Source organism: Moschus berezovskii, chromosome 16 (genome assembly GCF_049115385.1).
Source record: "Moschus berezovskii isolate FMDL1 chromosome 16, NW_MosBer_1.0, whole genome shotgun sequence".
Taxonomy (NCBI): domain Eukaryota; kingdom Metazoa; phylum Chordata; class Mammalia; order Artiodactyla; family Moschidae; genus Moschus; species Moschus berezovskii.
Window position 1 is genome coordinate 7,629,010 of NC_142475.1, and position 19,201 is coordinate 7,648,210.

At 42.3% G+C, this 19,201-nt stretch overlaps 1 protein-coding gene across 1 annotated transcript in view; it reads right to left on the reverse strand.

The window, feature by feature from the left end:
• The window catches only part of MMP16 (matrix metallopeptidase 16), a 368,590-nt gene extending 368,058 nt beyond the window's left edge, over positions 1–532 (reverse strand). The window contains exon 1 of the mRNA XM_055431810.2: positions 257–532. Coding sequence (XP_055287785.1) covers positions 257–388 — 132 coding nt within the window. The 5' untranslated portion in view covers positions 389–532. The remainder of the gene's footprint in view (positions 1–256) is intronic.
• Between the last annotated feature and the right edge of the window lie 18,669 nt (positions 533–19,201).

A 19,201-nucleotide genomic window follows, 5' to 3' on the forward strand; every position in this document is an offset into this window, starting at 1 on the left:
AAAAAGAACGCACTGGCCACGATCGTGTCTCTGGGCGCGCAGCCCCGCGCTTTGTGCCGCCGGGGATAACGGATTCTGTCTCGGGCGCATCCATCACCTAAGACGCAGGGAAACTCAACACGGGTCCCGGCGGCTGGAAGGGGAACAATGTCTGCAGACCCCGGCGGCCGGGGGCTACCGGGACCCAGGGAGCGGGCGGAACGGTCCGGGGAGCAGCCCCGGCGAAGGGGAAGGAAGAAAGCCCCGGCGCTCTTACCTCCACATTGAAATACTGCTCAGTTCCGCACACGGTAGCACACAAAATCCAAAGCAAGGTTTGCAAGTACAATATCCCCGAATGGTGCACGAAATCCAGCCGTCTCCCAGGGCTGGAGGTGAGTCCGCTCATAGTGAACTGTGCCTCCGCGGATGGCCTGAATCCCCCCGGGCTTCTCGTCTCTCCCCGCTCCCGGTTTCCTCGCAGAAGTCCTCGCTGGGCGAGGAGCCTGCAGGTTCACCCGACGCCGGGCAGGGGAGGGGACGCGGCCCCCGCGCCTGGCAGCCCCGGAGAAGCCGCGGCGGAGGCAGCTCAGCAGCGGCTCGCCCTCACCATCCTCGGGGGCCCGTGGCGCCCAGGTTCCCCCGCCGGGCCGCCTCTCGGCTCCGAGTCGCCGCCGTCGCCTCCAGCCCGAGCGTCCGCCGCCCCCGCCGCCGCTGCCGCCGCCTCCCGCTGCGGGCAGGGCCTCGCCGCTCCGGCTCCCTCGGCTGCGCCGTCCCTCTCCCCGCGCCCTCCGAACGCGCGGCCGGAATCTACATAGCTCCGCCTTCCCGGGGTCCGCCCCACTCCCGGCCTCGGCGCGCGCGCGCACACACACACACACACACATACGCACACACACACACCCGGACACGCGCGCGCGCACACGCACACACACACCCGGACACGCGCACACACACACATATCTGCACACGAACACACAGACACACATCTGCACACGAACACACAGACACATCTGCACACGAACACACGCATACACACATTGCACACGAACACACACATCTGCACATGAACACACACACATACACACACCTGCACACGAACATACACACACAACCGGACACGCACACACACAGAGACACACACATACACACACATCTGCACACGAACACACACACATGCACACATCTGCACACGAACACACACACATCTGCACACGAAAACATACAAAACCGGACTCGCGCGCGCGCACACACACATCTGCACACGAACACACACACACACAAAACCGGACACGCACGCGCCCGCTTCTTAAAGGAGCCGGCTGGTGAAAGGGAACCGCGACTGTACCGCACTGCGAGCAGCCACCCGGGAGAAGGGCCCGGGTTGAAGCGCGCTCGGAACCCGACACCCACAGCCGATCCCAAGGCGCGCACCGGAGAACGGGGAGGCCGGGTCCTTGGATCTCGGCCACTCTCTGCCGGGCGCCGAGAAACAAGTGCGCCCTTCCCCGGGAGGGGCTGGGGGGCTCCGGCGGCGCCCCTAGTGTGGGCTGGGGGCGGCCCGGCCCGCGGGGGCGACCGGCACCCTCAGTCGGACCGGCGCCGGGAATCGGGAGAGCCGCCGCGTCCCTGGGCGCCGCTGGGGGCGCGGGGCCGGGGCCCGCTGGCCAAGTTTGAGGAGCGGGAGATGGCAAGTCTGGGGCGGCCAAAACTTTGCGGGGGCCCCGGGATCAAGCCTGTGGCCTGCTGCCCCTTGGATTCCCGCTGCATCGGTGCTGCACCCGGCCTCCGGGGGCTCCGGGCGGGCGGGGGCGAGACGGAAACCTGGTCTCGGGGAAAGGCGGCGGGGCGCCGGGGGCGAGAGGGAAACCGCGGTCAGAGCAACGGCTGGCTTCCCAGAGGCTCCGTCCCGGGGGACCCAGGGGCACACTGGACCCCAAAGAGGTGGTCCGGGTGTTCACAGAAGGCCGGGCCAGAGGGGGCGCGGGCAAGAACCGGGGCGGGAAGGAGAGCAGGGCGGCGGGCAGGACGGGAGGCTGCTGGCACGCGCGCCGCGGCCGAGACGGCCACGGGGCACTCGAGCGGCCGCGGGGTGAGGCCGCGGACAGCGGGGCAGCCGCCACCGGCCCTGGGCAGGTGATGGTTGGGCTCCAAGGGGAAGGGGGAAGGGAGACAGGCAGGCATCTGTCTGGGGGCCGTGCCAACAACTGCGCTTCTCCGGGGCGGCCAGCAGAGGGGCAGAAGGGCCCACCGGAGAGAAAGACAGGCCAGGCTGAGAAGGGAGTCTGTGCCAGGCATGACAGCTACCTCGGGGGTGGAAAAAGGAGTTGACAAAGCAGATTTCATGGGTGAGCTGGTAAAGGAAGAAGTGGAACTGCAAGAGATCATGCAGATGGAAAATGTTGAAAAACACCTTGCCAAAAAATTGCATTGGACTGTAATCGTCTGTATCCTAAAGAGAAACACAAAAAGGCGGAGGATTGGGACTTCTTGAGTAATGCTTTAAAAACTCTAGGATATGTGACCCTGGCTTTCCTAGTAGCTCAGTTGGTAAAGAATACGCCTGCAATGCAGGAGACTCCGGTTCGATTCCTGAGTCTGGAAGAACACCTGGAGAACGGATAGGTTACCCATTCCAGTATTCTTGAGCTTCCCTGGTGGCTCAGCTGGTAAAGAATCCGCCTGCAATGCGGGAGACCTGGGTTCAGTCTCTGGGTTGGGAAGATCCCCTGGAGAAGGGAAAGGATTCCATGGACTACAGTCCATGGGGTCACAAAGAGTCAGACATGAATGAGTGACTTAAAAAAAAAAAAAAGTGACCTAGCCAATTTGATTCAAATCTCTCAGGGAGCCGTTTCTGACAGTCCAGTCCGTTCCATGCACAGCATGTCCTAACAACAAAGAATTTTGTAGATATAACCCATAGGTTAAATGACTTACATAAATGAACAATTAGAAGGCGACATGAAAGCAAGATCATTATGTAGAAGGTATAAGGTGTTGTATAAACCTTATACTTTATACCAATATAAAGTAACAAAATGTAATGGGAACTATCAATAAATTAAGAACAGTTTTCATGTATACATTATATCCAGCAAAGTACAAAATTTAAGAGGGAAGAGATACAGGAAAAAAAAAGTTCATGTTCTTTTTCTAACCCTTGAGATAGCATTGAAAGAAGAGAACTAAAACAAACTTACACAACATTTACATGAGACCACAGTTCTAAATGGTAACATCCTTACTAAATGAGCCGGAATATTAGAAGACTTTATCAAGGAGGTAGAATGTAAGTTAAGTGCTGCTGGGCTATCAACAAGAAGGGATTTCTCACTGCAAGCAATCTGTTTGTCAAAATATTTGAGCTCAGAACAGAGAGATACATTAACAGAGTATTGATAGAAAGAAAAATATAAAGAAGGGCTTACAATGTAATATTTAGTTAACATTTGGTTAAATTAGCAAACAAGGATTACTAAAATATTTTATTCAGGAATGGGTATCTAGGGAAGATTATCTTCAAAGTTATGCATAAAATTGGACATGGGGAGGACTGGGTGCCAAGACAGTTAAAACAGTGTCTCAGTCCAGCTGTGAAAATGCAACAGCCTGTACTAGTGAGGTGTCCTTAGAGACCCATAGTAAGGGAAATGAAAGGAGGGAATACTAAATTCAAAAGATAATCTCAAATTAGTGATTAGTAATAATGGCACTTTTAAAAAACATGTTAAAATTCATTAGTGAGCATTCAATGAGCAATGAATAAATGAATATACTAAAATGAATGAATATTCAATTCTATAATACAGAAATAATAATATATTTTATGTAGTAAAGACTCAGATAATTACATATGCAAGATGCTATAGAACAAAGTGGAAGAAGTAGTTTGATTTTCCCTGAGGTCTTTGGACAATACATCACAAAAATAGTTGTTCTCAAACTGTATTTTGAAGAAAGAATAGAAATTTAATAGGCAGGTGAGAGAAGGAAGGATATTGCAGACCTGTGTGCAGTGGAGGTATAAGATCTGGAGAACTACAAATGGTTTGTCACCATTGGAGGCCAAGGTTAAGGTCAGAAGTTGCATGGTTGTGCAGAGATCAGATCAAAAAGAGTCTTGAGTACCATTTCAGGTGTTTTGTTGTTCAGTCGCTCAGTCATGTCCGAATATTTGCAACCCCATGGACTATAGCCACCAGGCTTCTCAGTCCTTCACCATCTCTTGGAGCTTGCTCAAACTCATGTCCATTGAATCAGTGATGCCATCCAACCATCTCATCCTCTCTCATCCCCTTCTCCTCCTGCCTTCAATCTTTCCCAGCATCAGGGTCTTTTCTAATGAGTCGCCTCTTCACATCAGGTGGCCAAAGTATTGGAGCTTCAGCATCAGTCTTTCCAATGAATATTCAGGATAGATTTCCTTTAGGATTGACAGGTTTGATCTCCTTTCTGTCCAATCTCCAACACCACAGTTCAAAACCATCAATTCTCCAGAACTCAGCCTTCTTTATGGTCCAACTCTCACATCCACACATGACTACTGAAAAAAACATAGTTTTGACTAGAAGGACCTTTGTCAGCAAAGTAATGTCTCTGCTTTTTAATACACTATCTAGGTTTGTCATAACTTTTATTCCAGGGAGCAAGCATCTTTTAATTTCATAGCTGCAAGCACCATCTACAGTGATTTTGGAGCCCAAGAAAATAAAGTGTGTCACTGTTTCCATTGTTTGCCCATCTATTTGCCATGAAGTGGTGGAACTAGATGCCATGATCTTTATTTTTTGAATGTTGAGTTTTAAGCCAACTTTTTCACTCTCCTTTTTCACTTTCATCAAGAGGCTCTTTAGTTCTTCTTCACTTTCTGCCATAAGGGTGGTGTTATCTGCATATCTGAGGTTATTGATATTTCTCCCAGCAATCTTGATTCCAGCTTGTACTTTATCCAGCTCGCATTTGAGGCTTTAGACTTTACCTTAAATAAATTCTTAGGAGAAGATAATTGAATTTTCACTACCTCTGTTGTATACTTTGCTAATGCTATGGAAATAGTCACGATCTAGAAGGTTTTATATTTTTTCTTTCATATGTTCCATTAAGCATTTAATATCTATGACCTTATAAGCCTGATAACAATTCTCCATGTGGACTCATCTAGGTACATATGGAACCGTAATCATTTTCTTTATCTGGTGATTTATTATTTCATTTCTCACCTGTTGAACAGGTTTATCTTTCAAAGGGTAGAGTTATGAAGAAGTTTCTATTCTCCTGTCTTACTAGTGTAAGCTTCTTATTTGGTGGTCTTCTTGAAGAAGGACTTGTTTTCCTATCCACAGTAAGTTAAGATATAAAATATCACCCTTCCTTTTATACTGTTAATGAAATCTTGACTCAAACTCTTTTCTCTCACTGTGTGATTTCTGTCAAATGCTTTCTTCCCACAATTTCCCAAAGCTAACGAACAATCTCAAAATTACATCTGAACAGAGAACCAAAAAGAGAAAATGAATAAGGAAGTCAGAAGAAATGAATAATTGTCCCTGGTGAAGGTTAATAGCAATTCAATAAAATATTACATGGGAGAGAAAAGGTCTGAGGAAGGAAATGATATAACTCTCAAGAAGCAAGTGACGAATACTTAAAAGTGAGCAGTTGAGTGGCATGTTGTGATGTGTGAATAATTATAACTACCTAAAATAATATCAGTTCAGTTCAGTTCAGTCGCTCAGTGGTGTCCGACTCTCCGCGACCCCATGAATCACAGCACGCCAGGCCTCCCTGTCCATCACCAACTTCTGGAGTTCACTCAAACTCATGTCCACAGAGTCGGTGATGCCATCCAGCCATCTCATTCTCTGTCGTCCCCTTCTCCTCCCGCCCCCAACCTTTCCCAGCATCAGTCTTTTCCAGTGAGTCAACTCGTCACATGAGGTGGCCAAAGTATTGCAGTTTCAGCTTTAGCATCAGTCCTAAAATAATATAGGAGGTAAATAATATATTACAACCACCATTGAACCATATTTCTTAATAAACTAGAGCTTTAGAAATGACTTTTATGCCTTTGTAAAATTACATAAACTTGTTCTTTCTTCTGTCATATCAATTAATATACTTCTATGAGTTGAATCTACAGTGTTGTTTTTTTTTTTAATCTGAGAATATTGAATTCATGCTGAGCTATGGGCATCTCTCATGCATCTTTTTTTTTCAGGGGCATGCATCATTTAAAGCCTTGTTATTTGAGGCATGCTTCTTAGTGGAACCTCAAGTTCTGAGAAATGTCAAAACTGTGGAATCTCTGGCTACACCAAGATCCCCCATGATTCATGTTGTTGCTGTTCAGTCACCAAGTCCTGTTCAACTCTTTGTGACCTCAGGGACTGCTCACATCAGGCTTCCCTGTCCTTCACTGTCTCCCAGAGTTCGGTGAAATTACATCCATTGAGTCAGTGATGCTATCTAGCCCATCTCATCCTCTGTCTCCCCCTTTTCCTGCCTTCAGTCTTTCCCAGCATCAAGGTCTTTTCCAGTGAGTCAGTTCTTCACATCAGGTGGCCAAAGTATTAGAGCTTTGGCTTCAGCATCAGTCCTTTCAATGAATATTCAGGGTTGATTTCCTTTAGGATTGACTGGTTTGATCTCCTTGCAGTCCAAGGGACTCTCAAGAGTCTTCTCCAGCACCACAATTCAAAAACATCAATTCTTTAGCTCTCAGCCTTCTTCATCGTCCAACTCTCATATCCATACATGACCACTGGAAAAACCATAGTTTTCACTAGATGGACCTTTGTTGGCTGAGATGACTTTGATTTTTAATACGCTCTCTAGGTTTGTCATAGCTTTCCTTCCAAGAGCAAACATCTTTTACTGTCATGGCTGAAGTCACCATTCACAGTGATTTTGGAGGCCAAGAAAATAAAATGATCCATACACAGGGTAAAACTGAGAAGTTGCTAACTATCATCACAGTCTGTGAAGACAGTATGATTTTTTCCATTTCCTTCATTGACTTATGCTCTCTTTTCACCTCCACAGCTATGAGTGTTTTCACAAATATTTGATTTTCTGCTCATTTACTTGCTCATTTGTCCACTCCTGAACGTTCATCAACCACTGTAAACTGCCAAGCAATTGAGGATGTAAAAAGGTAAATGTGAAGTGAGTTGAGATAGACCACTTCAGCTGGTTAGAGTCTAAGACAGATGAAAATGAAATCTTGGATCTTAAATTTGTTTTCACATGGATTTATTATCAACATAAGGAAATAGTTATCAGTGTGAAACTTAAAAATAAGATTTTGATGTAAGCAAGTGGAAATAACCTCCAGTGTCCCCTTATTATTTCTTCATCTGGAGTATCTGAAGTTTGGAGTTCCAAGATAACCGGGGAGTATTGGAAACATACCAGTTGAAAAAAGAAATGAAACCGTGACACTCAACCACACTCTGTGGGAAGCCTGTCTGTGCCCACCGTTCCGTCCATCACCCTGTGAGTCCAGTCCTCCAGCACGGCAGGTATATTCTTCCCAGGTACTTTGATTTGTCACAGCGCACACCAGGATTTGCAAAACCTCGGAGTCTGATGTTGCTCCTCTCTACCATCTCCTTCAGAAAGTTTTGGTCTGTTACTTCTTCTCTCGTGATTTTCATATCTCCAGACTTGAGCTCAACCCGATAGTCTAGAATTCATCACTTTCACCTGAAACTCAGCACGTTCCCAAACAAGGTCAGCACTTTCTCCTTAGATAACATACCCTTTACTTTCCGCATTTCAGTCTGGACCAACTGTGCTGCTGAGCCTTGGACACACTTTTGACTCTCGCACTAGTCTATACTGTGTGCTGAACGAGTCACCAGCAGCCGCCGTGTCTCTCTCAGTACTGCCGTGACGCGTTTCTTCACCTGCACCTATAGTTTATCACTGCTCATGCCTTCCCACACCCTTGGCGTTTTATGACCACTGCGCTGGTCTCCAATATGTTGTGCATGTGCGTGTCCTCTTTGGTCTCCAATTATTCTTCATGCCCGTCCACTGAAGCCTCCCCTTTTCAGTAGGCTCACATATCATTTTCAACACAGACATGGCATTTATATGCTGAAAGGACATTTTTTAAAGTTCTCTTCTTCAAATTCCTCCTTATACAGAAGAGGAGACTGAGGTTCAGTGAAGTTAAATAAGTCACGTGCCTAGCAGACAAAGGTAAAACACACATGTATTCTGACTGACACACAGCTGATTGCATTTTTTAAAAAAAGAAGATTCATTATAAGCTACTTCAACATGCAGGAAAACACTGTGAACAAACAACTTCATTTAATAAACAGTTTCCTTGCTATTTCACTCATGCCATATAAATAATTACAGTAGAATGGAACTGAATAATATTCTGAGGATTATCAGACTTATCACATGGAAATGTTTAAATGCTAAACAATATAAGGCACCATTATAGCATATGACTATTGCATGTTACACATATGCAAGCAGGCAGAAAAGACTCATTTGAGACTCCAGTTAATAAAAGAAGTTAACAAAAAAGAGCTGGAAATGTTCAGAGTGAAGACACTGTAAGAACATTCCTAATAGGTTATATTGGAGAGGAACAAGTACTGTATATTTAACTAGTTTTAATAGAAATGATAAAGGTTTTCATTTCTTAGCAAAAGAAAAGGAGCTTTAGAATGGCAGTTTTTAATATTGTTATCAAAATATAATTAATCCCTTTTGAACTATTACTTAGTATATTAAATGTACTTTTTATTAGTTCATAGGCAAAGTAAAGGAAATGGAAAGTAGAATGGAAATTAAATTGACATCCATAAAAGCCATAAGATCACAATAAAACTGTATGACACAGAAGTGAATATTCTAGACTAAATTAGAGGCATTGCCTTGGAATTAAAGTTACAGAGTTCAGAAAATCTTTTATGAGCTAATTTCCGGCAGTAATGAGAAACTAAATATCTTAAGTTGAAATGTTCTTTTTCTACAACTAAAACCAAAAATAAAAGTGATTTAGCCCATAACAATATAGTTATAATTAGAGGAAAGATGAGAAAAGATATACTTAGTTGTACTATATCTAGTGCTTCCATGGTGTGTTTCTTCACTTTGAAATGATATAACTTCACTTAATTGCAACCCACTCCAGTATTCTTGCCGGAAAAATCCCATGAACAGAGGAGCCAGCCAGGCTACAGCCATGGGGTTTCAAAGTGTCTGACACGACTGAGCAACTAACACACACACAACTTCATTTATCTTTAATTTCCTTTATGCTGGAATAGGAAGAATTATTCATATGTTGCTTATTACTGTTAAGAAACTGAATAAAGTAAATTTCACTGTCAATTACCTCTTTCACTCTAACTCACTTTCCCTCCCTTTGTTGAAGAAGACATTTTAATGGTCAAGTTAGGCTAAAAGGCAGTTACTATCCACACAATTATAAAATTCCCCCAAAAGATTCACTTTCCCTATCATATGTATTAAATGTTGTCACTGTTTTATTAATATCAGCAAGATACGTCACTCTGTTTACATTGGACTAGGTGTGTTTTTATGTCATTCAAAGGTCAAAAATAAATGACTCATTCACTGTAAATTGTAATCAATGTCGGGGAATATGGAGGCGTACAAGAATTTATTATCCCTTTAAAAAGTGGCTATGGTCATAGATAGAGTGCCTGATGAACTCTGGATGGAGGTTCGTGACATTGTACAGGAGACAGGGATCAAGACCATCCCCATGGAAAAGAAATGCAAAAAAGCAAAATGGCTGTCTGGAGGAGGCCTTACAAATAGCTGTGAAAAGAAGAGAAGCGAAAAGCAAAGGAGAAAAGGAAAGATATAAGCATCTGAATGCAGAGTTCCAAAGAATAGCAAGGAGAGATAAGAAAGCCTTCCTCAGCAATCAATGCAAAGAAATAGAGGAAAACAACAGAATAGGAAAAACAAGAGATCTCTTCAAGACTCCAAGGGAACATTTCATGCAAAGATGGGCTCGATAAAGGACAGAAATGGTAGGGACCTAACAGAAGCAGAAGATATTAAGAAGAGGTGGCAAGAATACACAGAAGAACTGTGCAAAAAAGATCTTCATGACCAAGATAGTCACGATAACGTGATCACTGACCTAGAGCCAGACATCTTGGAATGTGAAGTCAAGTGGGCCTTAGAAAGCATCACTACAAACAAAGCTAGTGGAGGTGATGGAATTCCAGTTGAGCTATTTCAAATCTTGAAAGATGATGCTGTGAAAGTGCTGCACTCAACATGCCAGCAAATTTGGAAAACTCAGCAGTGGCCACAGGACTGGAAGAGGTCAGTCTTCATTCCAATCCCAAAGAAAGGCAATGCCAAAGAATGCTCAAACTACCGCACAATTGCACTCATCTCACACGCTAGTAAAGTCATGCTCAAAATTCTCCAAGCCAGGCTTCAGCAATATGTGAACCATGAACTCCCAGATGTTCAAGCAGGTTTTAGAAAAGGCAGAGGCACCAGAGATCAAATTGCCAACATCTGCTGGATCATGGAGAAAGCAAGAGAGTTCCAGAAAAACATCTATTTCTGCTTCATTGACTATGCCAAAACCTTTGACTGTGTGGATCACAATCAACTGTGGAACATTCCGAAAGAGATGGGAATCCCAGACCACCTGACCTGCCTCTTGAGAAACCTGTATGCAGGTCAGGAAGCAACAGTCAGAACTATACATGGAACAACAGACTGGTTCCAAATAGGAAAAGGAGTGCATCAAGGCTGTATATTGTCACCCTGCTTATTTAACTTATATGCAGAGTACATCAGGAGGAACGCTGGGCTGGAAGAAGCACAAGCTGGAATCAAGATTACTGGGAGAAATAACAATATCAATAACCTCAGATATGCAGATTACACCACCCTTATGACAGAAAGTGAAGAGGATCTCAAAGGCCTCTTGATGAAAGTGAAAGAGGAGAGTGAACAGTTTGGCTTGAAGCTCAACATTCAGAAAACGAAGATCATGGCATCTGGTCCCATCACTTCATGGGAAATAGAAGGGGAAACAGTGGAAACAGTGTCAGACTATTTTTTTGGGCTCCAAAATCACTGCAGATGCTGATCGCAGCCAGGAAATTAAAAGACGCTTACTCCTTGGAAGGAAAGTTATGACCAACCTAGATAGCATATTAAAAAACAGAGACATTACTTTGCCAACCAAGATCCGTCTAGTCAAGGCTGTGGTTTTTCCCATGGTCATGTATGGAGGTGAGACTTGGACTGTGAAGAAAGCTGATTGCTGAAGAATTAATGCTTTTGAAGTGTGATGCTGGAGAAGACTCTTGAGAGTCCCTTGGACTGCAAGGAGATCCAACCAGTCCATTCTAAAGGAGATCAATCCTGGGTGTTCATTGGAAGGACTGATGCTAAAGCTGAAACTCCAGTACTTTGACCACCTCATGCGATGAGTTGACTCACTGGAAAAGAGTCTGATGCTAGGAGGGATTTGGGGTGGGAGGAAACGGGGACGACAGAGAATGAGATGGCTGGATGATATCACCGACTCGATGGACATGAGTTTGAGTGAACTCTGGGAGTTGGTGATGGACAGGGAGGCCTGGCGTGCTGTGATTCATGGGGTTGCAAAGAGTCGGACACGACTGAGAGACTGAACTGAACTGAACTGATAGTCATTTCAAATGAGCTAATTATAGAATTTTTGTTTATATAATCAAAATCTAAGCAGTGTGATTTCAGCTTAAGAGCATTCGTCAGTGTAAGTAAATAGGTATTAGTCAGTATAGGTATTTGACACTATAATCATAATACTTAATCAATTTTGGTAAAATATGTGGCTGTTCTCTGTAAGATTAAAATTTATCCCCGAAAAGTCTTAAAATGAATTAGAAAAAAATTATCTAATTTTTAACCAAATTTTTATCTTTGATATCAGATATCATCATATATTTCTAAGTAAAATCATCATCCCAAGAAGTCAAAAAAATATTTTATGCCTTGGTTTAGATTCTTATAGTTTTCATAGGACAACCAAATACACTACAAACAGATACAATTTGTTACAGTAAAAATTCTAGAACAGGAATATATACATATATGTATGCATACCACTCCAGTGTTCTTTCCTGAGAACCCCAGGGATGGGGGAGTCTCGTGGGCTGCCGTTTATGGGGTCGCACAGAGTCGTACACGACTGACGCGACTTAGCAGCAGGAGCAGCAGCAGCACTAATGCTTTCAGAATTCTGTCTGCATCAGTGTTACATCTGCACAAACCAATGTTTAATTACCTACTTTAAAAAAATTCTTCAGTTCAGTTCAGTTCAGTTCAGTCGCTCAGTCGTGTCTGACTCTTTGCGACCCCATGAACCACAGCACACCAGGCCTCCCTGTCCATCACCAACTCCCGGAGTTCACTCAAACTCATGTCCATCGAGTCGGTGACGTCATCCAGCCATCTCACTCTCTGCCGTCCCCGTCTCCTCCCACCCCCAATTCTTCCCAGCATCAGAGTCTTTTCCAGTGAGTCAATTTGTCACATGAGGTGGCCAAAGTATTGGGGTTTCAGCTTTAGCATTTAAAGATAAATTTTATTTTCTATCTTGAAAGAATCTTATTCAACTACTTGTTTTGCCTTGAAAAATAAGACAGTGAAGTTAGTTGGATATTGTTTACATGAAATTTTGATTAATGCTTTATTTTTACTTACGTGAACTAAACCTCATAGAACTGTGAGGACTGAACTGTTAATCTAAACTTTACAGATTGGAAAGTCAGTGGATGTTCTTACCCATTGAAAAACTCGATTTAACTATTCCTACTAGATAGTCATTCAACACTTCTTGAAGACAACCAGGAAAGGAAGTTTTACTACAAAGCAAAATATTCAATGATGTTTCCAAGTGCATACAAACTTCGGCATTTTAATCAACTTGTCTAAACTAAAGTTGCATAGTTTTTCATAGCTAAAACTATTTTGAATCATATAAAATATATATAACACCCTACCAGAAGCCATTCAAATACCTTCATTTTAAAATTGAAACTCATAAGATTGGATACTGACCAGGAAAAGAAAAATGTATTTGATATTTGCTGATGAAACTACAATTGGTTTAAATAATCCATACAGATCCCTTATAAAGTTAAATTTCAAGATTTCCGAAGACTTTAGGTAGTTCATGTTTCCTATCTGTGATTTGAATCTTCTTTACAATGTACCTGAGTTTTTTTAATACTCCATTATGAATCATAATTATTTAAATATTTATGAGCTCCTACTCAAACATGGTACTAAAATTGAATGTGAAGTGTTTTTCTCTGTTCAGATGAAATCTATATTTTCAGAATATTGTTATCTTTCTTGATCTTCTGTTATTATAACATTTTAAAGTTATTAAACTCAATTTTAATAACTTCACAAATTGTATTTGTCATTGATATATATACTTCAGTTCAGTTCAGTTCAGTTCAGTCGCTCAGTCGTGTCCGACTCTCCGCGACCCCATGAATTACAGCACGCCAGGCCTCCCTGTCCATCACCAACTCCCGGAGTACACTCAAACTCATGTCCACAGAGTCCGTGATGCGATCCATCCAGCCATCTCATTCTCCGTCGTCCCCTTCTCCTCCTGCCCCCAACCTTTCCCAGCATCAGAGTCTTTTCCAGTGAGTCAGCTCGTCTCATGAGGTGGCCAAAGTATTGCAGTTTCAGCTTTAGCATCAGTCCCTCCAATGAACATCCAGGATTGATCTCCTTTAGAATGGACTGGTTGGATCTCCTTGCAGTACAATTAGCTGTGCCTTAACTTTAATCAGAATATAGGACTTTTTTTCTTGCCTCTTTGGGTATGAATATATTCTGTAGAGAATAAGATTCATACCTTCCTTCAGGAAAGGTATAGATTTACTTTAATGAGTTTTAGGTCCCTATACAAAACTACACATTTCTGCTCTCTTTTCCTCTTATAGTAAATACTGTGACCTTTTAATAAGGGGGCACTGGTGGATATTAGAAAATGCAGTGAGATGGTAGTCTAAAGACTTTTCTTAGTTCTACCTCTGGCAGTAAATAGTGAACAGAATTTAAGCAAGCCCGTAAATCATTCTTTGCTCAATATATTCTTTTCCAAAAAGCTTTTTATTTTGTGTGGGGGTTCAGTTCAGTTCAGTTCAGTCGCTCAATCGTGTCCGACTCTCCGCGACCCATGAATCACAGCACGCCAGGCCTCTCTGTCCATCACAAACTCCCGGAGTTCACTCAAACTCATGGCCACAGAGTTGGTGATGCCATCCATCCATCTCATTCTCGGTCATCCCCTTCTCCTCCCGTCCCCAACCTTTCCCAGCATCAGAGTCTTTTCCAGTGAGTCAACTTGTCGCATGAGGTGGCCAAAGTATTGCAGTTTCAGCTTTAGCATCAGTCCTTCCAATGAACAGCCAGGATCGACCTCCCTTAGACTAGACGGACCTTGGTTGGCAAAGTAATGTCTCTGCTTTTTAATATATTATCAAGGTTGGTCATAACTTTCCTTCCAAGAAGTAAGCATCTTTTAATTTCATGGCTGCAATCAGCATCTGCAGTGATTTTGGAGCCCAAAAAAATAAAGTTTGACACTGTTTCCACTGTTTTCCATCTATTTCCCATGAAGTGACGGGACCAGATGCCATGATCTTTGTTTTCTGAATGTTGAGCTTCAAGCCAACCTTTTCACTCTCCTCTTTCACTTTCATCAAGAGGCTTTTGAGTTCCTCTTCACTTTCTGCCATAAGGTGGTGTCATCTGCATATCTGAGGTTATTGATATATCTCCCAGCAATCTTGATTCCCACTTGTGCTTCTTCCAGCCCAGCGTTCCTCATGATGTACTCTGCATATAAGTTAAATAAGCAGGGTGACAATATACAGCCTTGACGTACTCCTTTTCCTATTTGGAACCAGTCTGTTGTTCCATGTATAGTTCTGACTGTTGCTTCCTGACCTGCATACAGGTTTCTCAAGAGGCACGTCAGGTAGTCTGGTATTCCCATCTCTTTCAGAATGTTCCACAGTTTATTGTGATCCACACAGTCAAAGGTTTTGGCATAGTCAATGAAGCAGAAATAGATGCTCTTCTGGAACTCTCTTGCTTTCTCCATGATCCAGTGGATGTTGGCAATTTGATCTCTGGTGCCTCTGCCTTTTCTAAAACCTGCTTGAACGTCTGGGAGTTCATGGTTCACATATTGCTGAAGCCTGGCTTGGAGAATTTTGAGCATGACTTTACTAGTGTGTGAGATGAGTGCAATTGTGTGGTAGTTTGAGCATTCTTTGGCATTGCCATTCTTTGGGATTGGAATGAAGACGGACCTTTTCCAGTCCTGTGGCCACTGCTGAGTTTTCCAAATTTGCTGGCATATTGAGTGCAGCATTTTCACAGCATCATCTTTCAAGATTTGAAATAGCTCAACTGGAATTCCATCACCTCCACTAGCTTTGTTTGTAGTGATGCTTTCTAAGGCCCACTTGACTTCACATTCCAAGATGTCTGGCTCTAGGTCAGTGATCACGTTATCGTGACTATCTTGGTCATGAAGATCTTTTTTGCACAGTTCTTCTGTGTATTCTTGCCACCTCTTCTTAATATCTTCTGCTTCTGTTAGGTCCCTACCATTTCTGTCCTTTATCGAGCCCATCTCTGCACGAAATGTTCCCTTGGAATCTCTAATTTTCTTGGAGAGATCTCTTGTTTTTCCCATTCTGTTGTTTTCCTCTATTTCTTTGCGTTGATCACTGAGCAAGGCTTTCTTCTCTGTCCTTGCTATTCTTTGAAACTCTGCATTCAGATGCTTATATATTTCTTTTTCTCCTTTGCTTTTCACTTCTCTTCTTTTCACAGCTATTTGTAAGGCCTCCTCAGACAGCCATTTTGCTTTTTTGCATTTCTTTTCCATGGGGATGGTCTTGGTCCCTGTCTCCTGTACAATGTCACAAACCTCCGTCCAGAGTTCATCAGGCACTCTATCAGATCTAGTCCCTTAAATCTATTTCTCACTTCCATGTGTGGGGGTACAGACAGTTAACAATGTTGTGATAGTTTCAGTGAACAGCAATAGGACTCAGCCATACATAGACATGTTTGTTCAATATATTCTAATTGTCAAATGAAGAATTTGAATCAGATACTTCCTGAAGTATTCTAAATTTCTCAACTTCTGTGAATATATAAATTGATGTTAACTCAAAGTCATAACCAATATCTGTTTTTCTTAGAAATCAAAAATTAAAATTTGCTACTATATACTAGATATAAATGTAATCTATTTTTCTGTTAGTTTATTAACAGTAAGTTTCATAACCTGCCTGTACTAAGTACATTAAAGTATATTTATATTACCCAGAATTAAATTCGGAAGAACATATGGATTAATGTAGTAGTAATGAGAATCCCTTGTACTGCAAGGAGATCCAACCAGTCCATTCTAAAGGAGATCAATCCTGGGTGTTCATTGGAAGGACTGATGCTAAAGCTGAAACTGCAATACTTTGCCCACCTCATGCGACAAGTTGACTCACTGGAAAAGACTCTGATGCTGGGAAAGGTTGGGGGCGGGAGGAGAAGGGGATGACAGAGAATGAGATGGCTGGATGGCATCACCGACTCGATGGACATGAGTTTGAGTGAACTCCGGGAGTTGGTGATGGACAGGGAGGCCTGGCATGCTGTGATTCATGGAGTCACGGAAAGTCGGACACGACCGAGCGACTGAAATGAACTGAACTGAAGGTGATCCTTTATACCTACGTGAGACTTAATTAAAAACTGTTTCCTGTCTGGGTGTGTCTGTATATGCCTGGTACATATGCATACCTCTACCACTAGGGGTCATCATAATGTGCATGTCTGAGAAAAGGAAGCCTTTGAAGCTTGTCAATTATTGTGTGTGTGTGTGTGTGTGTCTGTGTGTCTGTGTAGGTGCATCAACGCATGATAATCACTTTCTTTATGGATTATATAACTTAAAAGAGGGCTCTTGTTTAAAAATAGATTTTTGTGTTGACATACATGTGAAATTCTTCTGCCATGAAAATTAATTATATGGAAAGAGAAAAAAATTATGTTTTGTTTACCATTCCCTATAGAATTGCATGCTGATTGCTGCCATGAAATTAAAAGATGCTTACTCCTTGGAAGGAAAGTTATGACCAACCTAGATAGCATATTGAAAAGCAGAGACATTACTTTGCCAACAAAGGTCTGTCTAGTCAAGGCTATGGTTTTTCCAGTGGTCATGTATGGATGTGAGAGTTGGACTATGAAGAAAGCTGAGCACCGAAGAATTGATGCTTTTGAACTGTGATGTTGGAGAAGACTCTTGAGAGTCCCTTGGACTGCAAGGAGATCCAACCAGTCCATTCTAAAGGAGATCAATCCTGGGTGTTCATTGGAAGGACTGATGCTAAAGCTGAAACTCCAATACTTTAGCCACCTCATGCGAAGAGTTGACTCACTGGAAAAGACTCTGATGCTGGGAGGGATTGGGGGCAGGGGGAGAAGTGGACGACAGAGAATGAGATGTCTGGATGGCATCACCGACTCGATGGACATGAGTTTGAGTGAACTCCGGAAGTTGGTGATGGACAGGGAGGCCTGGCGTGCTGTGATTCATGGAGTCGCAAAGAGTCCAGACACAGCTGAGTGACTGAACTGAACTGAACTGATACAGTTGCATCTGATTTAGCATCTGCTTCATTGCAAACTTCCTGTATTTAGTTTGTATTCTATATTATCTGTTGCTCAAGGACAGCAATAAATTTCTAAATGTTTTGGAACAAGTTAGTATATTGATTCAATATAAGGTAGCTATTTCCTATTTGTAAACAAATGTGTCCATTATTAATTCCAATAAAATAAATCAGAGATAGGCTATAATAAATAATATATTCAATTATTTTTGTAAATCTGAAAATAGTTTTATTGTGACAAGTATTACATATCCTAAGGAAGATGACTCTAGTAGCACTTAACTGTCTTTAACTTTGTTTGAAATAAGTTTGTTAGATTGTATTGTGACAGCTGTCGTATCAGCATGCATTAAGAAAACTCATCAAAATTGGTGAATTTTTGTGTAGCCATTTTTATTATTGAAGATGGAAGAAAAAAGCAATATTTTGGGCATAGGCTATGCTTTATTATTTCAACAAAGGTAAAAACACAACTGAACCTCAAAAAAGATTTATGCAGTGTTTTGAGAAGACGTTGTTACTGATTGAGTGTGTCAAAAATGGTTCGCAGTTTTGTGCTGGAGATTGGTGCCGGACAATGCTCCACGGTTAAGTTGACCAGTTGAAGTTATGAGGTGATGAGGTGGAAACAATAATTGACAGTAATCAGTGTTAGGCCACGCAGGACATAGCCACATACTCAAAATATCCAAATCAAGTGCCAGAAATCATGTGCACCATCTTGAATATGTTAATCACTTTGGATTCCAAATAAGTTAAGTGAAAAAACTTTCTTGACTGTATTTCTGTATGCAGTTCTCTCCTTAAATGGAATGAAAACATTCCATTTAAAAAAAAATCATGATGGGCAATGAATATTGGATACTGTATAATGATATGGAATGGAAGAGATTGTGAAGCAAGTAAAATGAACCCCTGCCAACCACAGCAAAGGATGGTCTTCATCTAAAGAACGTGATGTTGTGTATATGGTAGGATTGGAGGGGAATCCTCTATTATGAATTCCTTCTGGAAAACCAAATAATTAATCCCAAAAAGTACTGCTTCCAAATAGACCAGCTAAAGGCAACACTTGACAAAAATCTTCCAGAATTAGTCAACAGAAAACACACAATCTTCCATCAGGACAAATCAAGACTGCATGTTTCTCTGATGACCAGGCAAAAACTGTTACAATTTGACTGGGAAGTTCTGATTCATCTGCTGTAATCACCAAACATTGCACCTTCAGATGTCTTTCTATGTCCATTTATTCTGGTCTTTATAAAATTCTCTTAACAGAAAAAATGTCAAGTCCCTGAAAGTCTATAAAAGGCACCTGAAATAGTTCTTTGCTCAAAAAGATAAAAAGTTTTGGGAAGATGTTGTTATGAAGTTGAGATTTATACATTGTTCAATAAAGTTCTCAGAGAAAATGAAAACTGTGTCTTTTATTTTTACTTAAAAAAAAAGGCAGGAAATTTTGGCCAACTGAATATTTTATATGA